The sequence below is a fragment of the Rutidosis leptorrhynchoides genome, chromosome 3 (assembly GCF_046630445.1).
Source record: "Rutidosis leptorrhynchoides isolate AG116_Rl617_1_P2 chromosome 3, CSIRO_AGI_Rlap_v1, whole genome shotgun sequence".
Taxonomy (NCBI): domain Eukaryota; kingdom Viridiplantae; phylum Streptophyta; class Magnoliopsida; order Asterales; family Asteraceae; genus Rutidosis; species Rutidosis leptorrhynchoides.
This window is the reverse complement of record NC_092335.1, coordinates 525,261,076-525,282,247: the sequence shown is the minus strand read 5'-3', so window position 1 is coordinate 525,282,247 and position 21,172 is coordinate 525,261,076. Positions and strand designations below refer to the sequence as shown.

Genomic DNA, 21,172 nt, shown 5'->3' with positions numbered 1-21,172 from the left:
TGTCATTTGACAGTTGTTCAGCGAGTGCTTCTCAAGCATGACTACATGACGTGAAACAAATATGATCGGGTGATAGGAACTCCTCAGTAATTCCAATCTCGTTGTTAAAAATGAAATTGATAGGTGCTTAATAGCACTCTAACATCGTATGTCATTCAAAAGTGGAGCAACAAACACCAACACCTATACATATTTATCTATCGATCTATTTCTATTTAAAATTGATAGGTGCTTAATAGCACTCTAACGTCGTATGTCATTCAAAAGTGGAGCAACAAACACCAACACCTATACATCTTTATCTATCGATCTATTTCTATTTATATTTTAAAATTCTACGAAAAAGGATAAAAAAGGCAAGAGTCAAACAAAAGTACTAGAGATCTACATAGCACGTGCAATCAGTAACAAAACCCAAAAGCAAGCAAGCAAGCACGCACTGCAATCAATGGCAACGGCGACACACTTAGGCTTCCTCCCAAACCACAACCATCGTTTTACATCACCATCACCATCGAAACCATGGCACTGTTACCCATCAAAATCAATCCTCAAAATTAAAAGTCAAAGTCAAAGTCAGAACTTACAAATTCAAGGTTCAATAAGGAAGAAGCCACGTCCGGAAAACGTTGATGGAGAGTTCTTCGTTGGTTTGTTTGTTTTTTTTTTTTTTTTTTTTTCCCCCTTTTTAACTTCTCTTAATTAATAATATGCACCTGTTCTTAATTTATTATTTAAAACCAGACATTTAGCTATAACTGAAACTTCAATATTCATGTTAGAATCGTGATAAATGGAATACATACTATTGATTTTGGACTAATCAGATTGAAATTATCCAACCATCTTTTATAGTTTCCTCATTTATGTCCAAATAACCGACTTTTTCTTCTATTAATAAAAAAACTAGTTAGTGTGATTACTCCATTTGTTATTACTATAATTTATACATAAAAATGAACTTTATGCTTGTGAAATACTTCAAATTTAGGTTCCATTTGCAGAGGAGATATGTAGTATTCAGATATTCAATAAGTATTGGAGTGGTAACAACAGTAATACTTTGAATTAGAAGTGAGTTGTGAAGATGGTTCATGCTTAATGCAATCTTTGATAGTATTTTGAGATCTTAAAAAATTCGTTGCTGTTTCTAAAAAAAAAAAAAAATTTATAGAATGAACTGTATGACTACTTTAAAGTAATATTGTATACTATAGTAATAGATTTCATTAGTGTGCTTTAAACTGTTGTACTGAACGGTTACTTACTGACTTTAAAACGACACCTTTTGAATTGTACGATTATTTTATGCACTTTAACGACAATCTTAGGGGATGTCATTAGCAATATCCTAGATTAAATAATAGTTTAGTTAAGCGCATGCCCATTCCGAAATATTTTGGAACATATAATCAAGCCGGTGCCTTCTTTAATTTTCAGATCATACATGCATTGATTGTGATACCTGTCGTTGGATGGCCCCGGTAAGTCATAATTTATGTTTTTTCTGATCTTCATTTATCATAATAGATTATGATCATTTCGCGTCAACGTAACTTTTTCTACGCAACTAAAAATATTGGAAGAGATATTTGTGGTATTATAACATCCTGTTTCCATCAAAATTCGCTCAGGAGACATAAAGTGCTAAAATGTGAATGAAGAGGCATTACTTATAATCCTTTAGTTATATGCGGTTTGCATACGGTGTTCACTACATTTTATATTTTGATATATAAGTTGGTAGAAATTGACGGTAAACGGTTTTCTCAGAATAATGATAAGTTTATTTGATAATTCAGGAAATCTTCACCCGTGTTGATGGTATGTCTGCTGTTTCAAAGCAGCCAAGCTGTCAAGACGAACGTCTTAAGGCTCTTCAGGTAATATGTGATATACAATTTCCAAATTCTTTTGAGCTATATAAGTAAAGTAATAAAGAATGAAAACATATTTTGTTTATTTGTATGTAAAAACATATTTTATAATTATGTATGTAGTCATCTGTTGTGAGATCAATCATCTTGGTTAGATTATTCTAGGTCTTGCAATTTTTAAAATCTAAGAATCTATTGGGACTGCAGAAATATTCTTATCGCGTTTTCTTGCAGGCGTTATTATCATGTCCGACGAGCTCGATCAGTACCGAGAAGCCCGTTCATGATATTCTAGAAGTTCAAAAAACGTTTCCAATACCCATTGACGAGGAGAAAATTCCTGTAATTCATTTTCTTTTAAAACTGCATCACCGTGTTTTGGGATATATCATATTTTTATTTGGTTTAGCAATGATAACTGTTGACTCAACAACATTGTTACAGTGAAATTCGGACAATTTATAAGATTTTTTTTTATCGAAACCATGGTTTACTTTGTGGTGTCAATGCTGACCTAAAATCGGTGCTTTCAGGGGGTGTATCATTGTGGTTATCATTCTCATAAATCATATGGAGCGGCGTCTTATTTGATTGTTCATCCTGAAGGGAACATTCTTATTGACAGGTCCTCTAACCATATAAATCCTAATAAATCAGAGGTGGCAGTTTTGACCCATTTACTTTTGACCGAGTCAATTTGGTTGTAAATCTATTTCTAATAATGGGTCAGATGGGGAAAACCAAGGGATATAGATGTACAAATGAAAGTAGTTGATCTATCTATATAGTCTAATAAACCTCTAAAATGATGACATCATCATTAAGCTAAATTACCCTTTACTTTTCATAATGATGATGTCATAATTATATATTAATTTAATTAAAAAAATAATACAAAATCTTTTATAAAAGGAAATATTAATTTCTCCTAAATTGTAATTTTATTTTTCTAAAAAATTTAAAGGCATTTATCATTATTAATAATTCTTTTTTTTTTTTTTGGGTAAGCAAGGGAACCCTCCTATGAACGAGCACATTGGCTCCCCCATAGAAGGTAAAACCTCGGGTAATCAAGCCCCCCGAGCGCGAGACCTGGTACCAGGTGAATTGCGCATTATGCGCACCCTCTAGTCACACTCCCTTTTTGAACAATTTGGCATAGCCAAGGATTGATGGTGTGCTTCATTGGTCAACTCGGCATTATTAATAATTCTTATTATTATTAAAAATATATAAATATAATATTCAACTTTGAGCGAACTTTATGTTTGTAAAATCAACGACAAGTTTTTTAGTCGGAATCCGTGATTCCACGGGGCAATAAACTAAATAACTTTAACATTTACATTCACTTAATACCTAAAACATATCATTAAACTGTTTCGTTTAAACAAACCCGTGTTTCCACGGGTCATTTCACTAGTAATATATAAATCTGATTTTGCAATGATCAGTGTTGTTATTGTAACAATTGCTTTTCTATATTCATTGACGCGCTACTTAATTAGTTCAAAAATAATAAAGGTCAGAAACTGTTTCAGGTCAACCAGACCCGTTACCTAACACGCCCATCTTGCCACCTTTATAAATTTTAGGATGTATGACAAACAAGCACATCAAGAATTGGATTTTTTTCGTCAAAACAAATTTGCTCAGAAAATTTATTTATTATAATATAAATATAAATATATTGCAGTCCTAGGTATACAGAAAAGCTGGCTTGCAACATCGAGAAGATGGGCGGAGCTCGACACATGTTTCTCACTCACAAGTACGATGATGCAGTTTAACTACTATTTAATTCTTTTAGTATTGTATGCTACTATTTTGACTTCTCTTTTGAATCAGAGATGATGTGGCAGATCACAAGAAATGGTCAGAACGTTTACGTTGTGAAAGGGTTCTTCACTCAACTGAGGTATGAAGAAACATAATATAATATAACTAAAGTTAATTTCAGTGTCACATTATATTGTTTCAGGTTTATTGAACTTTCTAATGTTTCTGATTTCATTGTGACAATTGTAGAGTTTTCTTTAATGAATATATAAATATAGATCAGATCGAATATGTAATATGTTATTTCTTATTATTATTAGGTCAATGTGTTGACCAACGATGTAGAAATTAAGCTTAAGGGATCGGGACCATGGAGTCTCGGTGATGATATTCAGCTTATACACACCCCAGGCCACACTGAAGTGAGTAAACAAGTTGATTTTTTGTTTTTTGTTTTTTTTTTACAAGCATTTATATTTATATTCGTTATATTCTTAAAAACATTGATATTTAGCTGTATGTTTTTTTTACTAGTTATTTAATAGTATTTTCCCTGAACAGTACAAGCAATTGATGCTTTGTATGTGTTGTAAAAAAAAAAAAAAAAAAAAAAAAAACAGGGATCAGTCTGCTTGTATTACAAGCCCTTAAAGGTGCTTTTCACAGGAGATCACCTGGCACTGGAGGAATCTGAGCTGTACATTTCCGAGAAGTACAATTTTTATTCAGGTACATACATTTAAACTTTACTTATTCTGAAAATCCGTAAAGTAACGTAGACGTGGTTTAGACGAAACAGGAAAGTTGTTACATTAGATTTATTAAATGACTATAATTGCAGATATATGATTACATCCGAAACTTGCTAATAGCGAGTAGCTACATGACCGATTACGAACCTTTTTTAAGAATGTTATGTTAACAGTATGCACTAGGCTAATTTTATCTTTAATTTTCAGTGTCAATACAGTTGGATAGTGTTGCTATGTTACTTGAGCTGGATTTCGAGTGGATATTACCAGGTAGGTGATCCATAACTGATAATCATCTTTGAAAAAAAGTGCATATAGTTGGTATCTCGGGTGATGTGTGACGCATCATTTTTGAAGTAAAAACAACAGAAGCCTAAATGAGAGTTAAACGACATTAATTAAAAACTTCACATTAAATTAAAGCATTTATTTATATGTTAACTGTGGCAGGCCATGGGCGCAGAGTCGCATTTAGGAATGTTGAAGAGAAGAATACTAGCCTAAAAGGATTTTTGATTGCCAAACAGCATACCAATGGTGTCTAGTTGGATCGCACACTGAAACCTATCCACAACCTTTTGAGCTTGAAAACAACCAACTACGCCGAGTCACTGACCAACGATATATCTATCGCCTGGATTCGGTCTGTATGATCACAAACGAGCCATAAATTTATGTTACCTGTAGAATAACTACGAGCTTTGAGTCTATTAGAGGTGTCGTATAAAATAGACTTGTTTTGTGCACCTGTGTTGTTGTAGACTGGTATGTAATTTAACCACAATCAGTTACTTGTTACCATTATAAATATGCAACCATCTCACCACCAGTGCCGGTATTGGCGACTTCTCACCAACATTTACGACGAATTCATCTTTTCTTACGAATTTATTATTTTAAATTTTACAGGTTAATTGCTAGGATTTAGACATGTTTTTGAATTAAAAAACTACAAACATAGGTTTTTATTTTCTTAAGAAAAAGAAATACTTCCGTGGTCCATGTGATTTACCCCAAATATACGTAGAATCCCTTTGTATTTTTTTTAAACTTGGGTGGTCACTTTCATTTATCAAAGTTGCGTGGGTGGTCCCTGACGCAAACAGACGATAATCGTTTCGTTTCCGCGTTTCGATTTCGCGTTTCGGTCCGGTTTCGTGTTTCGGTTTTCACGTTTCATTTTCGCGCTTCGGTTTTCGCGTTACGGTTTCGCTTTTCGGTTCCACGTTTCGACTACGTATTTCAATTCCCTTTTCGGTTTTCACGTTTCATTTTTGGCGTTGCAGTTACGCGTTTCAGTTTGGCGTTTCTGTTTCGTGTTTCGATTTTGCGTTTCGTATTCGTGATTGAGTTTTGTGTTTCAATTTCGCGTTTCTCCAGTTCCGCGTTTCGGTTTCGCGTTTCAGATCACGTTTCCCTTTTAGTTCCGCGTTTTGGTTTCCGCGTTTCGGTTTGCGTTTTCATTCCGCGTTTCGGTTTGCGTTTTCATTCCGCGTTTCGGTTCACGTTTTCGTTCCGCGTTTCGGTTCACATTTTCGTTCCGCGTTTCGGTTCACATTTTCGTTCCGCGTTTCCATCTCGCCTTTCCAACATGAAACGCGAAACTGAAACGCTAAACCGAAAGGCGGAATCGAAATGTGGAATTGAAAGATGGATCCGAAACGCGAAAACGAAACACGAAAAAATGAAACATGAAAACCGAAACGCAAAATTGAACGAGAAACTAAAACGGGAAACTGAGACGCGAAATTAAAAGGTGGAACATGAAACGCAAAAAATGAAACGTGAAAACCAAAACGCGGAACCGAAACGCAAAACTGAATTGCGGAACCGAAACATGTAACCGAAACGATTAACGTCTGTTAGCATCAGCGACCACCAAAGTATTCACTTAACAGACTTTTTTAACGTCTCTTAGCGTCAGGGGCCCTTGGGTAACATTAGTAAATCATAGTGACAACCATGGTTGCAAAAATCGGGAGAACTCAGCGAGAACTCGGAATTTAATTCCTGGCGAGAACTCGTTTTGAAATCGGTCAACGACCAAAAATCGGTCAAATCTCCCAAAAAATGGGTCAAATCTCGGAAAAATCGGTCAAATCTCAGAAAAATCGGTCAAATCTCAGAAAAATCGGTCAAATCTCGGTAAAATCGGTCAAATCTCAGAAAAAACTCCATAAAATCTCAAAAGTCAATGAAAGTCAACCGCCGATAACTCCCCGAGTTCTCCCCGAGTACTCCGAGTTCTCGTTTTGGAGACCCCGCCGAGAACTCCCCGAGAACCGATTTCTGCAACCTTTTGGTGACAACCCAAGTAAAAAAACATAAGGACTTCGCGTGAAATTAGAGGTAAAACACATTGACCACCCAAGTAAATTTTTTCTTTTAGTTGTAAAGCATGATAATTTATTTATTGATACTAAGAAAGATTATAAACTAGACGTCGCAAGGCGGAATACATAATGAAACATATCTACAACTACGAACTAGCTATTATGATATGAATTATCAACTCACTATTATGATATGAATTGCCAAAGTCTTTCAATTGTTCAAATCATAATCGAAAATTGTGAAAGAAATAAAAAGTTACTAGAAGAAAGTAATTGTTCCCTTTTTTCTTGTTCATTACCATCGATACACGAAATGCATCTAAATGACTCAGTGGTAGCCAAGGTTGTAAAACTCACGACTCGGGGAGAACTCGGCAGGAGGTTTTTGAGGAGTTTTCGGCGACTCGGGGAGAACTCGGGAGAGAACTCGGATGTTGACTCTCGTTGACTTTTTTATATAAGTATATATATTTTGATAATATATAAATAACGGGGACTGTTATTGTCATTTTGTTAAAGGTTCAAGAGTGATTATCAAATTTGTCCTTGTTATTAAAGTTTGTTAAAAGTTGAGAGGCTATTATTGTCATTTAATAAAAGAAAAAGAAAGTATTAAAATATAAAAAATATATACTCTTTATAATAAAGTCGGTACAAGATACCACCAATCGACCATCGAGACTATAAACCCTAAAAGTTTCCAACTGTAAATCTCGTTTCCAGCTGTAAGTCCTCCCGATACCACCAATCGACCATCGGGCCTATATATGATGGTACTAATTGCTCGTTTGTGTCCTTTATATGTATCAAAGATAGGTTTCACTTGCTTCCTTTCTTCTCTCCTCTTCTTTTTCTTGTTCACCTTCATTCTCTTTAAATATTTCAGGCAAGATCTGAGTTTTCCGACGCTTTTGACTGGCGTTGATCGGCGTTGACCGAGTAATTGAGCGAGTTGGACACCGATTTTTCGTTTGAAATTTTTTTTCCAAGTTATCGCCGATAACTCGGCCGAGTCATCCGAGTTTTGCAACCATGGTGGTAGCTACACCACATATATGGATGTTGTTGAGCCCCCTACATAATTAATGATTTAATTATGACAAAATATGATTACAAACATTATGTGTTATGTGCAGACCAACATAAGTTAGGAATAACGATTGTGGAATTAATTTAAGTATACGGGGTATATAACATGTTTATTGTTTAATAAAAATAAAATTAATACATCAAATATAATATAATATAAATATTATATTTTATATTTATTAATTTGAATTCGATTTTTAATTCAGTTTTTGGTTAACCGAATTTAAAATTTTCAAAACCGAATTACGAATTCGGTTTCGATCGATCCAAAAATCGTTTAAAAAATTCGTTTTTTTTGGTTTGGATTCGATTAGATATTCAGTCTATTCGGTTTGAAACCAAATGGTGCACACCCCTAAATTCATAGTCATTTACTTTGTGTGCCTAATTTTAATGTTCTTGATATTTGTCGATTTTATTATGCACATATATTGCACTACTATTACTTATATCATTAACATAAATAAATAATTTATTAAAAATATTTTTTCAGAGTCATGTATCATAAAATACCGGCGCTAGTTATAAACTAGTTTAGTAAAATGTTATAATTATAACTAGTAAAATGACCCGTGAAATCACGGGTTTGTTTAAACGAAACAAATTAATGACATGTTTTAGTTATTAAGTGAATGTAAATGTTAAAGTCATTTATTTTAATGACCCGTTTGACTAAGAAACTTTTCATTGTTTTTAAAAATATATTGAGTCATGTATTTTCGCATAAATATGTAACGTAATTAGTTTCGTAAAAGGAATTCATATTTGAATTTGAATATTAATAATATAATAATTATAATTATTATAATAAAAGTAAATAATAATAATAATAATAAAGTTCGTTCAAAGTTGAGTATTTATATTTTCAATAATAATAAATAATAATAATAATAATAATAATAATAATAATAATAATAATAATAATAATAATAATAATAATAATAATAATAATAATAATACTAATAATAATTAGTAATAATAAATGTTTTTTATATTTTTTTAAAAACTAAAATTACAATTTAGGAGATATTAGTATTTCTTTTTATAAAAAATTTCGTATTATTTTTTAATTAAATTAATATATAATTATAATATCATCATTATAAAAATTAAAGAATAATTAGTTTAATGATGATATCATCATTTTAAAGCTTTATATAACTATATAGATATAGATAGATTTAGGCTGTGTTCCAGAGTTATTTTAGGAAAAAAATGAATTGAGATGAAGGGAAATGAAGGGGAAGAGAGTTGGATCATTTTAATTTGAAACGAAGCATATGAAAAAAAATTGCACTAAATCATCACTTCTCTTCGTTTCATTTCTCTCCAACTTAAAACTCAACAACACTAAACTTTTAAATTTTCTTATCACTTCATTCCCTTTCTTCCCAAAATACAACTTTTGAACACAGCCTTAGATTCTAAACAATGAGACCTCTAAATCTCCCTCCAATTTTACTTTTCACTCAGGCTGCATTCTCTAGTTTTTTTTATAGTGGAAAGGAAAAGAAAACAGTGAAAAAGTAATAAAAAGTGATTCTCGAGTTTTTTTATTAGAAGGAAAGGAGTGGAGAGGAATGGAGAAGAGTGGATTGTATTTAATTTTTTATCAATAATTTTTTCCGCCCATTTTTGAGCGGATTGTGAAGGAAACCACATTATGTATGTGTATAATTAACAATTAACAATATATTATATTCTCGTGAACACCACAACAATATTTTCATTTTTTTAAGAAGCAAATATTTATATTGATTTAGTTGTATATGTACATCAGAGAACACATGGTCACACCCATTACTAAGATGCATAAACAGCTCGAAACACATGATTAGCCGATACTACAACAAACTTTTAAAATGGTTCCTTCTTCTAATTCGAACTCAACTATGTTTGAATAATATTTATAAATCTTCATCCACACTCTGTTTTTTTCTTCTTCCAAATACTATTCGTTCCTTCTTCTTATTTGGCAAAAGGTTTAATCTGGCGGGGAAACCCTGACCCCGTGTGCCTTTGGCACCTATACCGCCCACCCAGTAAGGGCTAAGTATACCGTGTAAGACACCTCCTCCCAGTATCCAGCGAGAACTTGCAGGCCGAATATCGCCCCCGGAGGGATTCGAACCTGCACCCCATATTTGGCAAAGGGTATATTCTCGTGGGTCCAGGGTTCACAGGTGACTGGTACCACTGAAGCACTGCTTCGTTGGTTCCTTCCTTCTTCTTATTGGTTTGCACTACGAGGAGTAAATATAAAAAGTATATACGACTATTTGAGAAAATGTAATTGTTGTTATTTTCACCAATTATAATTGTGATCTTTTGCCAGATCTACAAAGGATATTAATATATACATTACTTTTTATTTCTTTAACTTAATTTTTAACTAATAATTTGCAATTAATTTTCTATCTTTTCTTTCAATTTCCTTCTAACTCGAGAATACACACAATTTATTTTATATTACATTCCTTTCTATCATTATTATCTTTTTTAGGCTCTGTTCCAGAGTTTTAAAATGAAAGAAATGAAATGAAGTGAAGGGGATGAAAGGGAGGGGAGTGGATCTTTCTAATATGAAAGTAAATATAGGAGGAGAAATTAGACATAATAATCATCTCATTTCCTTCCGATTCTATTCAACATAAAATTTGGGAACACTTGTTCTTTTTATTTTCCTTTCATTTCAATTCTTTTCTCTTCAAAATTAAACTATGTAACAAAGCCTTACTTTCCATCACATTCCTTTCCTTTAAAAAAAACTCGAGAACAAGCGTCAGTAAACCCACCACACCCTCAGTCCCTCCAGCATCAAAACCCATCGATCACTCAACGCAACCCTTACACCGTCATCTCAAACCCACCGGAAAACCTAAAAACTATGTCAACCTATAAGCTTATTTTCTCCTCTAAAAATTTTCCCCAAATCATTCAAATGTCAAGAACAAGAAGGAAAAAAAAAATTTCAAGCAATTTCATCATATAACGTATTCAATCAAATTGGATAGCAAAAGGTAAAATCCATCGTATACAAATTCGTTAGCCTTTTCAAAACGTAAGTGAAGTTTCCTTAATGATTTTCCTTATATAATTATTAATAATTAAGTTGTATGATGAATCATCAGACAAGTAAACACTACTCAAATTAAATTTATAGGAATTGGGGGAAAAAGCCCTAATTTCATTTATGTTCACAGGCTTGTTAAATGCATAAAATTGGGGGAATAACAAAAGCCCTAATTTTACCACATTATTAATCGTTGCCAACATCATATTTTTTTTTTTTTTTTTTGTTTTTTGCTTTTTTTCTTCTTTGGAATACATAATAAATAAATAGGTTTAAAGTTGAATATGATTTTTTAAATCATGTTAGCTCACATTATTCTGATTAGATTAAAAACTCTATTAAAATAATTGATTGGTGATAACAGGGGTAGGTTATTACAAGACTTTAGACTTTTGATCATATAGTTGACATTTGAGTTCTTAATATTTTCATCTTCATAGATCTTTACATTTAATTTTAAATGGCTTCTTCATCCTCTAGTAACATAGCTCATCCTAGGGCCAAATGTAGCATCTATGATGTATTTCTGAGCTTTAGTGGCGAAGATACTCGTTATTCTTTTACTGATCATCTCAATCATGCGTTGAAGCAAGCAGGAATTCTTAATTTTAGAGACAGTGACGATGCCGAAAGAGGCGAAAACTTGAAGCCAGAAATTGAGAGCGCAATCAAAGCATCTAAAACTTCAATAATCGTGTTGTCTAAAAATTATGCAACTTCAACATGGTGCCTTGATTAGCTCTCGTTGATCCTTGATCAACGGAGAAGGATAGATATCAATCATTTTGTTTTACCGGTTTTTTATCATGTTGATCCTTCAGATGTTCGTAAACACCGGGGAACTTTCAAGATTGCTGCCAAACCCTCCAGTCGGTGGACAAATGAGAACGTTGACAGGTGGAAGGCAGCCCTTACGGAGGTTAGCAGTGTCATCGGCATGGTTGCTTCAAACAGGTGGGCACATAAACTTGCGAATCAATATTTTCATATTAGAAAATTGCATTTTAAGGACGCTAACATTGATAACTATAATACCATTCCTTTTATTTTTATTATATATTATATATTATATATTATATATTATATTATATATAAGTTCATTTATTTTATCATATAATCATTTGATATTGGATAGTTTCAATCAATCAATCACAAAAGTAGGAGGTTGGACAGGGTAACAAATTATAAAATAGGTCTTTTGGGCCAATTGCCTTTTGCTAAGACCATATATAACCCTCACTTTGATGTCAAAGGCAAATGTGGTGATGTGGCAATGTTAAGAAATGAAATTTTTTAATGGGGAGTGTTAAATTTGTGATGGATGATGTGGTAAAATATTATTGGAGGTTGGGTATAAAATATATAATTTAAAAATATATAAAAATTAATGGAGAAATCTGATTGGTGACGCCTACCTTTTTTTCCGTCAGATTCTTGACTGACGCCCCCAAAGCGTCACGGGTGACGCCCCGTTATGGGCGTCAGGGGCGTCAGGGCCTTGACAAGTGGGATGCCACCTAGTTTTTTGGGGCGTGAGAGGTATTGGGTGCTGCCCCATTATATATGGTCTAATATCAAGTTGTAATTAGGTTGTTTTTTGTTTTGGTCGGGGTTCATCTTTTTTAAACAGAGAGGTTTATTACTTTATACCGAGTTGGTATATACATCAAATAATATGTGGTTCGAATTATAAATTGGTATGTGTGTGTGTGTGTATATATATATTAACGTAATCAAATTTAACCATTTATTGGTTAGTGGTTCAAACAACTCGGAAACTTCACTAGCTGAACTTGTTAGTTTGCTCTTACAGGCCAGAGACTGAATTTATACCAGAGGTTGTTGACGCCATTTATAAGAGACTTAATCGGGAACAAATTCGTATTCCAAAAAATGTAGTAGGGATAGATGCTTGGCATAAAAAGATATTCGATTCGGGGTTAAAAGATTCCAAAGAAGATTTTTTTGTGATTTATGGCATGCCTGGCAGTGGCAAGTCAACATTGGCTCGGTATATTGTCGATCTGTATCGTCAAAATTTTGATAGTTATAGTATTGTCGAATATATTGGAGCTAGATGTAAAAACCAACATGAACCATATGAAATGGTTAAACTACAAAAACAACTTTTCAGTGATATTTCACAGCGAAAGGACATAATAGTACCAAATGTTTTTCAGGGTACAGTTCAGATTGAAGTGCTCTTGAAAACCACAAAAGCACTTATTCTTCTTGACGATATTGTTAACGTTGGTCAGTTGGACAAGTTACTCGGATTGGGGAATATGAACAAAGAGAGCAAGATAATAATAACGACGACTAATATTTCTATATGTAATTGGTTAATATCGAATTCCAAGAGCTACAAAATGCACAAAATGCCGTCACTGGTTAATAACGAAGAATTAGAGCTTTTTAGTCTTAATGCCTTTCATTCAAAAACTCCTAAAGATGGTTATGAGGTTCTTGCGCAACAAGTAGTAGATTATTGTAAAGGAAATCCGCTGGCGCTTGAAGTGTTGGGTTCATCGTTTTCACAAAAAAAACCATTGCGGTTTGGGAAAGTGAAGTGAGATCACTTGGGAAAGAAATTCATCGGGATATTTATGTGGTACTCAAAAGGAGCTATGATTCGCTATCTTCCTTAGAACAAGAGTTGTTTTTGCATATTGCATGTTTCTTTGTTGGTGAACATATGGATTATGTGGTTAACATATTGGAGCATGATGACAATGCCAAATCAAAGATCCAAAACCTCACTGAGAGATGCTTTCTGTATGTCACTCCAGAAAAAAAACTGATGATGCACGGATTGCTTCAAGAAATGGGGAGAAACTTAGTGGATCGTGAATCACGTATACTTGCCGAGCGCAGCAGAATTTGGCGTAATAAGGACTCTTACGACATTCTGAGAAGAAAAAAGGTATATAAGATGCTTTGTACGTGTATGTTTTAGCTTACTTTCTGTTTCAGCCGATCCAGCTTGATCTAAGACTTGTTATTTTACGTTGTGATTCTGTTTAGAGTTCAACGAAAATAGAAGGTCTAGCTCTTGACATTGAAATGCTTTTGAAAGAGGGACGTAGAAAAGAAGAATTACAGGAGGTATGGCGTACTTTATATCATAGTTATACCTAGCAATTGAGACTCATACTCTAAAATTTGAGTCAATTTCTTTCGAATATAAAAGGGTCCTTTTTGCATATAAAATTTATTGATTTTACTAGTATAATTTTTTTTTCCTCTCTGCGAGATCTCGACGAAATCGTTTATATAAATTAGCATCGAAGGAATAGAATTGGGTATTTTAAATCTGATAGAAATATTTGCACTTGAAAGTTGAATACTGATTTTCATTTTACAAATCTGTCTAGTATCTTTTGCATCTCTGTTGAATAATGAAAAGCATGTAGTCCATTATCTTTAATCGTGAATATTAGATGAAAAAGTAACCCAATTTAATTGGAAATAAAATTAAACTCACACTGATATACATAAATATAAATATTAACTAAATATAATTACTAAATAATCTCTACAACATATTCTCTAATACTTTGCACGTCCCGATTCTGTTTCGTTTCTCGTACTGAACAGCTTTCAAGCGATTCACTTCAGCAGATGGATCAACTGAAATTGCTGAAGCTCAATTATGTTGAACTCACTGGTTCTTACAGGGATTTATCTGAACATTTAATATGGCTCTGCTGGGTTGGATTCAGCAAAAGCACCGTAGCCACTGACTTATTCATTCACAAATCGAATTTGGTTGCTTTAGATATGAGCTATAGCCGCTTGAAAGAGTTCGAACCACCCACGGTATGCAATTTCAGTCATTCACTGTTCTCATTATGGTACTAGACTAAATATATTCTGTTATTATTGTAACAGGTTCTTCAATCACTCAAGTATTTAAATTTTAAGGACTCACACGATCTTTTAGAAATTCGCAGCATTGATCGGATACCTAATCTTTGAGACTTTGATACTCTGGAACTGTCATAGTTTGTTTCGTGTGTGTAGGAACATTCGAAACCTTACAAAACTTTCTTTATTACACATGACAGGGTGTAAAAACATTTGTAATAGGAACTCGTATACGCATTAGCTGAGCTTAACGCTTCAACATCCGGTGGAGGAAGTACACAAGAGCCATCTTTTCACTTGCCACATTTTCTACAGCAACTATTTCTCGACGACTGCAATCTTGAATGCACCGATTTTTTTTCTCTGACTTTCGTTAATCAAAAATCTCTGCAATACATAAATTTGGGGAACGGCCTATTTGAAGTGCTGCCTAGATACAATGGTCTTGAAAATCTGCGGGTTCTTGACTTAAGAAATTGCGCAAGACTCGAAAGACTTCTATGTCTGCCAAGTACACTTGCAGAATTGGATATATATAACTGTATTTCAATAAAGGAAATTACTTTCGAATCAGGTCGATTTACATTGCAAAAGTTTGGCTATGAAGGCTGCTCTAATTTATGCGAAGTTGAAGGCCTATTTAAATTGTTGCTGGTGGCTAAACTTGATGAAGCTGATTTGGGATACATGAATTGGTTAAAAGAATATCAAAATCATGAAGTGTGTCTTGTTGGTGATTATGAGCTCTTTAAAGGCAGAAGTTGCTCTCTTCAGGTTTTTGATCCCTCTCTCAAACACATGCATAAACATACTGAGCCTACATGTAGGGATGTTGTGAGAACTTAGTAAGGGTGAGAACTCTGAGAAACAGAAGGTTACTAATTGACAGACTAACAGACCAACGGAATAGGACTGGCGAATAAAGAATTCATTTTTTTATATATTTTTTGATAAAAATCTTTTTCATATATTTTTTAAAAAGAATTTTTTTGAGCCAAGCGTGGCATGCACAGACTGAGCTTAACTGTCATGCAGACAGGGTCTGCATGCCACCAAGCCTACATGCCACACACTACACACCGAGTCTACGTGTCATGCAGGCTCAGTCTACGTCGCAAAATAATAATATGTTTTCTAAGATAAAGTATGAATTCTCTTTTCATAACCAGGAAAAAGTTCATTTTTTTTTATTTTTCCTTAGTTTGTCCGTTAGTATTTGGCTCTTGCAGTTCTCACCTTTAAATAATTCTCACCAGATCATTTCACTACATATGTGTATATATATATATATATATATATATATATATATATATATATATATATACGCATATAGATATACATATAGTATATGTATATATGTTTCTAATTGGAATTCTTGGCTTATATATTTTGTTTCTAATTGGAACTCTTGGCTATGCCCATTGTGATGATCTTCTAGCTCCTTGCTAGAGAGCCGTTTTTGGTTTATTAATAAAATCTCACCTTTTAAAAAAAAAGTATATGTATATATGAACGTGTATATATACACACACGTATAGGAACATTAGGCTACCTAGATGGGTACTTCTTATAGTGTGTCAACTAATGAATGAAGTTCTTTGGTTGTGTGGCACAGATGTTATATGAATATGACATAATGAGTACATCTCTGCCAGACATAAAGCATCCAAACCTGGTTCCCGAGTATACGTCACAATCCACGTCCGTGTCTTTCGACGTGCCTACTTGTCCAGTTACTCGTCGTCTCTTAGGATTAAATGTTATTCTAAGATATAAAATATTCATCGAAGATTGGGCTTGGTTTGCTAAAATCACTATGAACAACGGAGGTGATTTGATTTACAACCCCAGAGTATTTGGCAAACCTGATTCGGGTGAAGTTTGTATATGGTTAAGCTATTGGCCAATTGGGAACTTATTGGACGTTGGAGATGAAGTTACTGTGTCTGTTGTTGTCATGAGTGGGTTGGAAGTGCTCGAATGTGGTGCTAGCCTGGTGTACACCGATGATGATGAAGCAGATGAGATGAATGAAAATAAAGTGGGATGGATAGGAACTTTGTCCGGATTTAAACTAAGCAACGGATCATACTATCTTTGTCGCCGTGATTTCCATAAGTTAATGGAGGTGGGCAGACTGACTCCTGGGTGGTTAGGTAAAATAGCTGGTGATAGCATTGATGATACAGGTATCCACCTCTTTCAAATTTCTATTTTTGGGTATTGCAAAAATAAATCTAAACTGCAAAAAAGAAATAAATAAATAAATAATAATAATAATCGTGATACCACACACTGTCACAGAGGTACGAGGATGGAGAATGGCTGGTCGACCTCGACAATCATATCAATCATATACAGAACTGAAAAGCGTCAGATGCATCATCCATTATCCTGTAACGGCAAATGTTATGCATAATACTTCTTTATGAAATGAATTTATTATTTAAGAATTTCAGATAATCTGTTTTTTTTTTTTAAATTTTATTTTGCTATGTTCTTTGTCAAAAAAGATTGCAGAGATTTCTAGTTCATCTTTTGCCGATAAAACTGTGGGGTTCACTTCAAGCATACTTGGGGAGACAACCAGATCAGGGGTTACGTCTGGGTTTAGTAATTCCGAACTAGAGGTATATAAGAAAATAAGTTTGGCGGATTAAAAATATTCACTGTTTTGTTGTGGAGAAACTTTATGTCTTTCCTCAAAACTTAAAAAGCTTTTCAACCAACAGGCAGTGGACTTATCTGAATCATCAGGCATCAATAAGACTCTGGAGCTTACAAAAAGCTTGGCTGAAGAGAAAAGGGAACCAGCTGCCACATCTTTAGTTAACAAATTGGAAACAAAGGTAATTATACACCATTTAACCTAGTTGACAAGTGAAATGAGTTAAATCTGTCCTTAAGACACAAACATATTCCGACCAGGTCTACACGAAAATAGTAATGGAGCTTACCTTTACTTTTTCACTAAAAGTGAAGAAAAAAAATTAATATCTCGTATGTAGGAAATTAACTTTTTTTAAAGAACAGTTTGAAATTTAATCTTCCGATCATCTATAGCAATAGCTTTTTCCTAAAGCTTTTACGGCTAACAAAACTTTTGAAAACAGCTTTTTGTTAAGGATATGACTTGTTGGTCAATGTATATCTTTTGTATTGTTGTAAGAGGTAGCTTAGTTATCCTAGTTTATCTCATATTTAGTTTAGCATGTACTTACAAGTTGTAACCATATATGCTCCGTAAACAACACCCGTGGCGGTCTCTAACGCTACTAATACCCCTACCATTGGCTGACGCAAGCCCTGCCGTTGTGGTAGCAACAAAGGACATTGTACCCCTTGAACCTAAAGAATTTGCGGTTCTGAAATTTTTGAGTCTTGAGCCCTTGATGGCGGTAGCACTATTGCTGAAATCAGAAGTTGTCCCGAATGAGTCACCCGATTTAATATCATTAACTTTGTCCGGCATGCAAATGGGAAGAGAATCATCTTCTAATGCATCATCATTATCGTTTTCCTCATAAATTTCATCATCTTCGAGGACCAATGCGTATTCAATTTCAACAGGTTACATGTCAAAGTCTTCATTTGTACGTTCTCCTCGAGTGAGGAACTTCCTAAGAATGGCTTTCATTTTTTCGATTACCCTAAGCATGACAGCGAGATCATTATTCCAGTTATCCCTATCACCGGTCATTGAAACGAAAAAACTCACTACTTTTTTTACAGATGAACAGTAAATCCTGACGGGTGAATAGTGTGTGGATGAACAGTGTTCGGATGAACATTTTTTTCCCTTCCTTTTTGACATAGAATATCAAAATCGTAACGTATAAGAGACCTAATTGATTAAAATAAAGATACGTTGTCAAAACCCAAACATGGGAGAGTCCCAACTAATCAGAATTATGATATGTTAGATTGATTGCTTTGATACCAACTCGTTCGATTTGCTCTACACCGATCGGGATGCTTCCACCTTCCATCGAAAAGAAAAAGGAGGACCAACTGGAAAGGAAAAAAGACGAAAGCCCCGGAAAGGACCCGTGGTTAAGAACACCTGCCTTTCTTACTAAATTTTACAATTGTTAAGATACAGTTAGTAGTTGTTGTGCATTTAATATTGTTAAGGCTAGAATCTTCCAGGGTTATCTCTTACCCTTCCTCTAGCCCACACTTTGTATCTATATATATATTCTTATGTATAGCTGAGGATGATGAGAAAAATACACAGAAAATAAGAAAAGAAAATTCTCTCAACTGTAAGTACGTTCTCTCTTGTTCTTATTCTCTGATTACATGGTATCAGAGCATACCTGTACGTAATCAGTAGTTCAGAGCACCCTGTGAGTGCCTAAAGAGTTGAGTTCATAAGTGTACCCTTGTGAGTACAATCACTATCGCTGCTGCTACATCAAATCACCCCGGAGAGTGATTTTCGAGTCTCACCACCACCACCAATCAACTCAGAGAGTGCCAAATTGCAAACCCTCAAAATTAATTGAATTTCCGGCCACCACACTAACACCACGCGCCGCCATCCACCGCTGACTGACTCCCACGCGCCGGCGCGTGAAGGCGCGTGTACCACCATCTGCCGCTATTTTTTCCCCCCAGTGAACTCGTCTGATAATTCCGACCAAAACCCCGGTGAGTATTGATTCATTTGGTAACTTTGATTTTCGAGTTCGATTGTGTATTACTGTTTATTTGGAGCCATTTATTTAGTTCATTCAGCAAATGGTTTTTTAATTTGTTATATCAAGACTTCAATTCTGATTCTGTTGGATCTTATTCTCCAAGTAGTTTATTGTCAAGGATTTCTTCCAGCAACATTTGTTTTCAAGTATGAGTGGTTGGTGGTTGTTTATCGTTTCTAATTTGATGAATGTTTTTGAGGTGTTTGGATTATATGGATGTTCTGGAATTTGGGTTTGTTTATTTGCTAGTCTCTTTCCTTACATACTTGGTCCTCTTTATCTATGGTATTTACTAGTATTCATGAGTTATGAAAAGAAGCTCAATTGCACTTCTACATTCATTATCTCCGCTCAAGAATATGAGGAATATGTTCGGTTGAGAGAAACTATGAAATTCACGACACCAATAGCCGCTTTTGCTGAATCTGGTAAGTCTAGTACATGCCTCTTATCATCGGCCTCTAAATGGGTCATTGATTCTGGTGCTTCAGATCATATGACAGGTAATCATTATCTTTTCTCTGATTTTAAATCACAACCATCCCATGTCACAATTGCAAATGGTACTACCTCTCCAGTCCTTGGTTCCGGCACCATCAATCTTACCTCATCCATTTCATTATCATCCGTGTTAAGTCTACCCAACTTTTCATTCAATCTGTTATCTGTTAGCAAGATTACTCGTGATTTGAATTGTGTTGCTTTACTTTATCCCGATTATTGTGTCTTCCAGGATCTATCGACGAAGCAGATTATCGGTAGAGGACGGGTATCTGATGGCCTATACATACTTGAACCTGAAACAAAAGTACCACGCTCCTTTGTATGCTCTAAGTCATCATCCCCTTATGAGATGCATTGTCGGTTGGGACATCTTTCTCTCCAGAGTATGAAGAAATTATGCCCTGAATTTTCTACTTTGTCATCTCTCTATTGTGAGCCGTGTCAGTTTGCTAAACATCATCGTGTCCATTTAGCTCCCAGAGTTAATAAACGTGCTTCATCTCCATTCGAATTAGTACACTCTGATGTTTGGGGTCCATGTTCTGTTACCGCCAAACTCGGTTTTAAATACTTCGTTACCTTTATCGATGACTATTCTCGTGTTACTTGGCTTTATTTAATGAAAAGTCGTTCCGAAGTATTTACTCACTTTTGCTCATTTGTTGCCGAAGTAAAAACACAATTTCAGGTTCCGGTTCAAACTTTGAGAAGTGATAATGCCAAAGAATTCCTTTCAGAATCTTTTTCATCATATATGCTTCAGAATGGTATCCTTCACGAGTCATCTTGTGTTGACACACCAGCACAAAATGGGGTTGCGGAACGAAAGAATCGACACCTTCTTGAAGTAGCCCGTGCACTTTTGTTTCAAATGAATGTTCCAAAACCGTTTTGGGCTGACGCCGTTTCAACTGCATGTTTCCTTATAAATCGAATGCCATCCTCTGTGCTTAATGGCGATATTCCATATTCAGTTTTGTTTCCTACAAAATCTTTATTTCCGATCGAGCCGAAGATCTTTGGTAGTACTTGTTATGTACGGGACACTCGGCCTCACCTCACTAAATTAGATCCCAAGTCCATCAAATGTGTGTTTCTTGGATACTCTCGTCTTCAGAAAGGTTACAGATGTTTTTCCCCTACTCTTCAACGTTATGTTGTTTCTCGAGATGTCACATTCCAAGAAAAGTTGCCC

At 34.5% G+C, this 21,172-nt stretch overlaps 1 protein-coding gene and 1 pseudogene across 2 annotated transcripts; both read left to right on the top strand.

Moving 5' to 3' along the window:
- Positions 1–346: 346 nt before the first annotated feature.
- Positions 347–5,276, top strand: LOC139898342 (uncharacterized). 2 transcript variants are annotated; one of them, XM_071881073.1, is made up of 11 exons: positions 347–650; positions 1,441–1,484; positions 1,803–1,883; positions 2,112–2,218; positions 2,401–2,502; positions 3,574–3,648; positions 3,726–3,795; positions 3,977–4,078; positions 4,277–4,385; positions 4,616–4,678; positions 4,859–5,276. In XM_071881073.1, exons 1-11 carry the CDS (start codon positions 449–451, stop codon positions 4,951–4,953), a joined length of 1,050 nt encoding a protein of 349 aa, XP_071737174.1. In that variant the 5' UTR covers positions 347–448; the 3' UTR covers positions 4,954–5,276. The 2 variants fall into 2 exon arrangements, with proteins under 2 accessions (XP_071737174.1, XP_071737175.1); XM_071881074.1 differs by having other exon boundaries at positions 2,112–2,219; positions 2,411–2,502; positions 4,859–5,274.
- A 6,087-nt stretch (positions 5,277–11,363) lies between these two features.
- On the top strand, positions 11,364–17,430 carry LOC139901895 (disease resistance protein RPV1-like; annotated as a pseudogene).
- Positions 17,431–21,172: the final 3,742 nt, after the last annotated feature.

Coding starts and splice junctions, on each gene's coding strand:
- LOC139898342 (XM_071881073.1), top strand. CDS start 449: ATGGCAACGGCGACACACTTAGGCTTCCTCCCAAACCACAACCATCGT. Junction 651..1,440: donor TGATGGAGAGTTCTTCGTTG/GTTTGTTTGTTT, acceptor TTTAATTTTCAG/ATCATACATGCATTGATTGT. Junction 2,219..2,400: donor ATTGACGAGGAGAAAATTCC/TGTAATTCATTT, acceptor GACCTAAAATCG/GTGCTTTCAGGGGGTGTATC.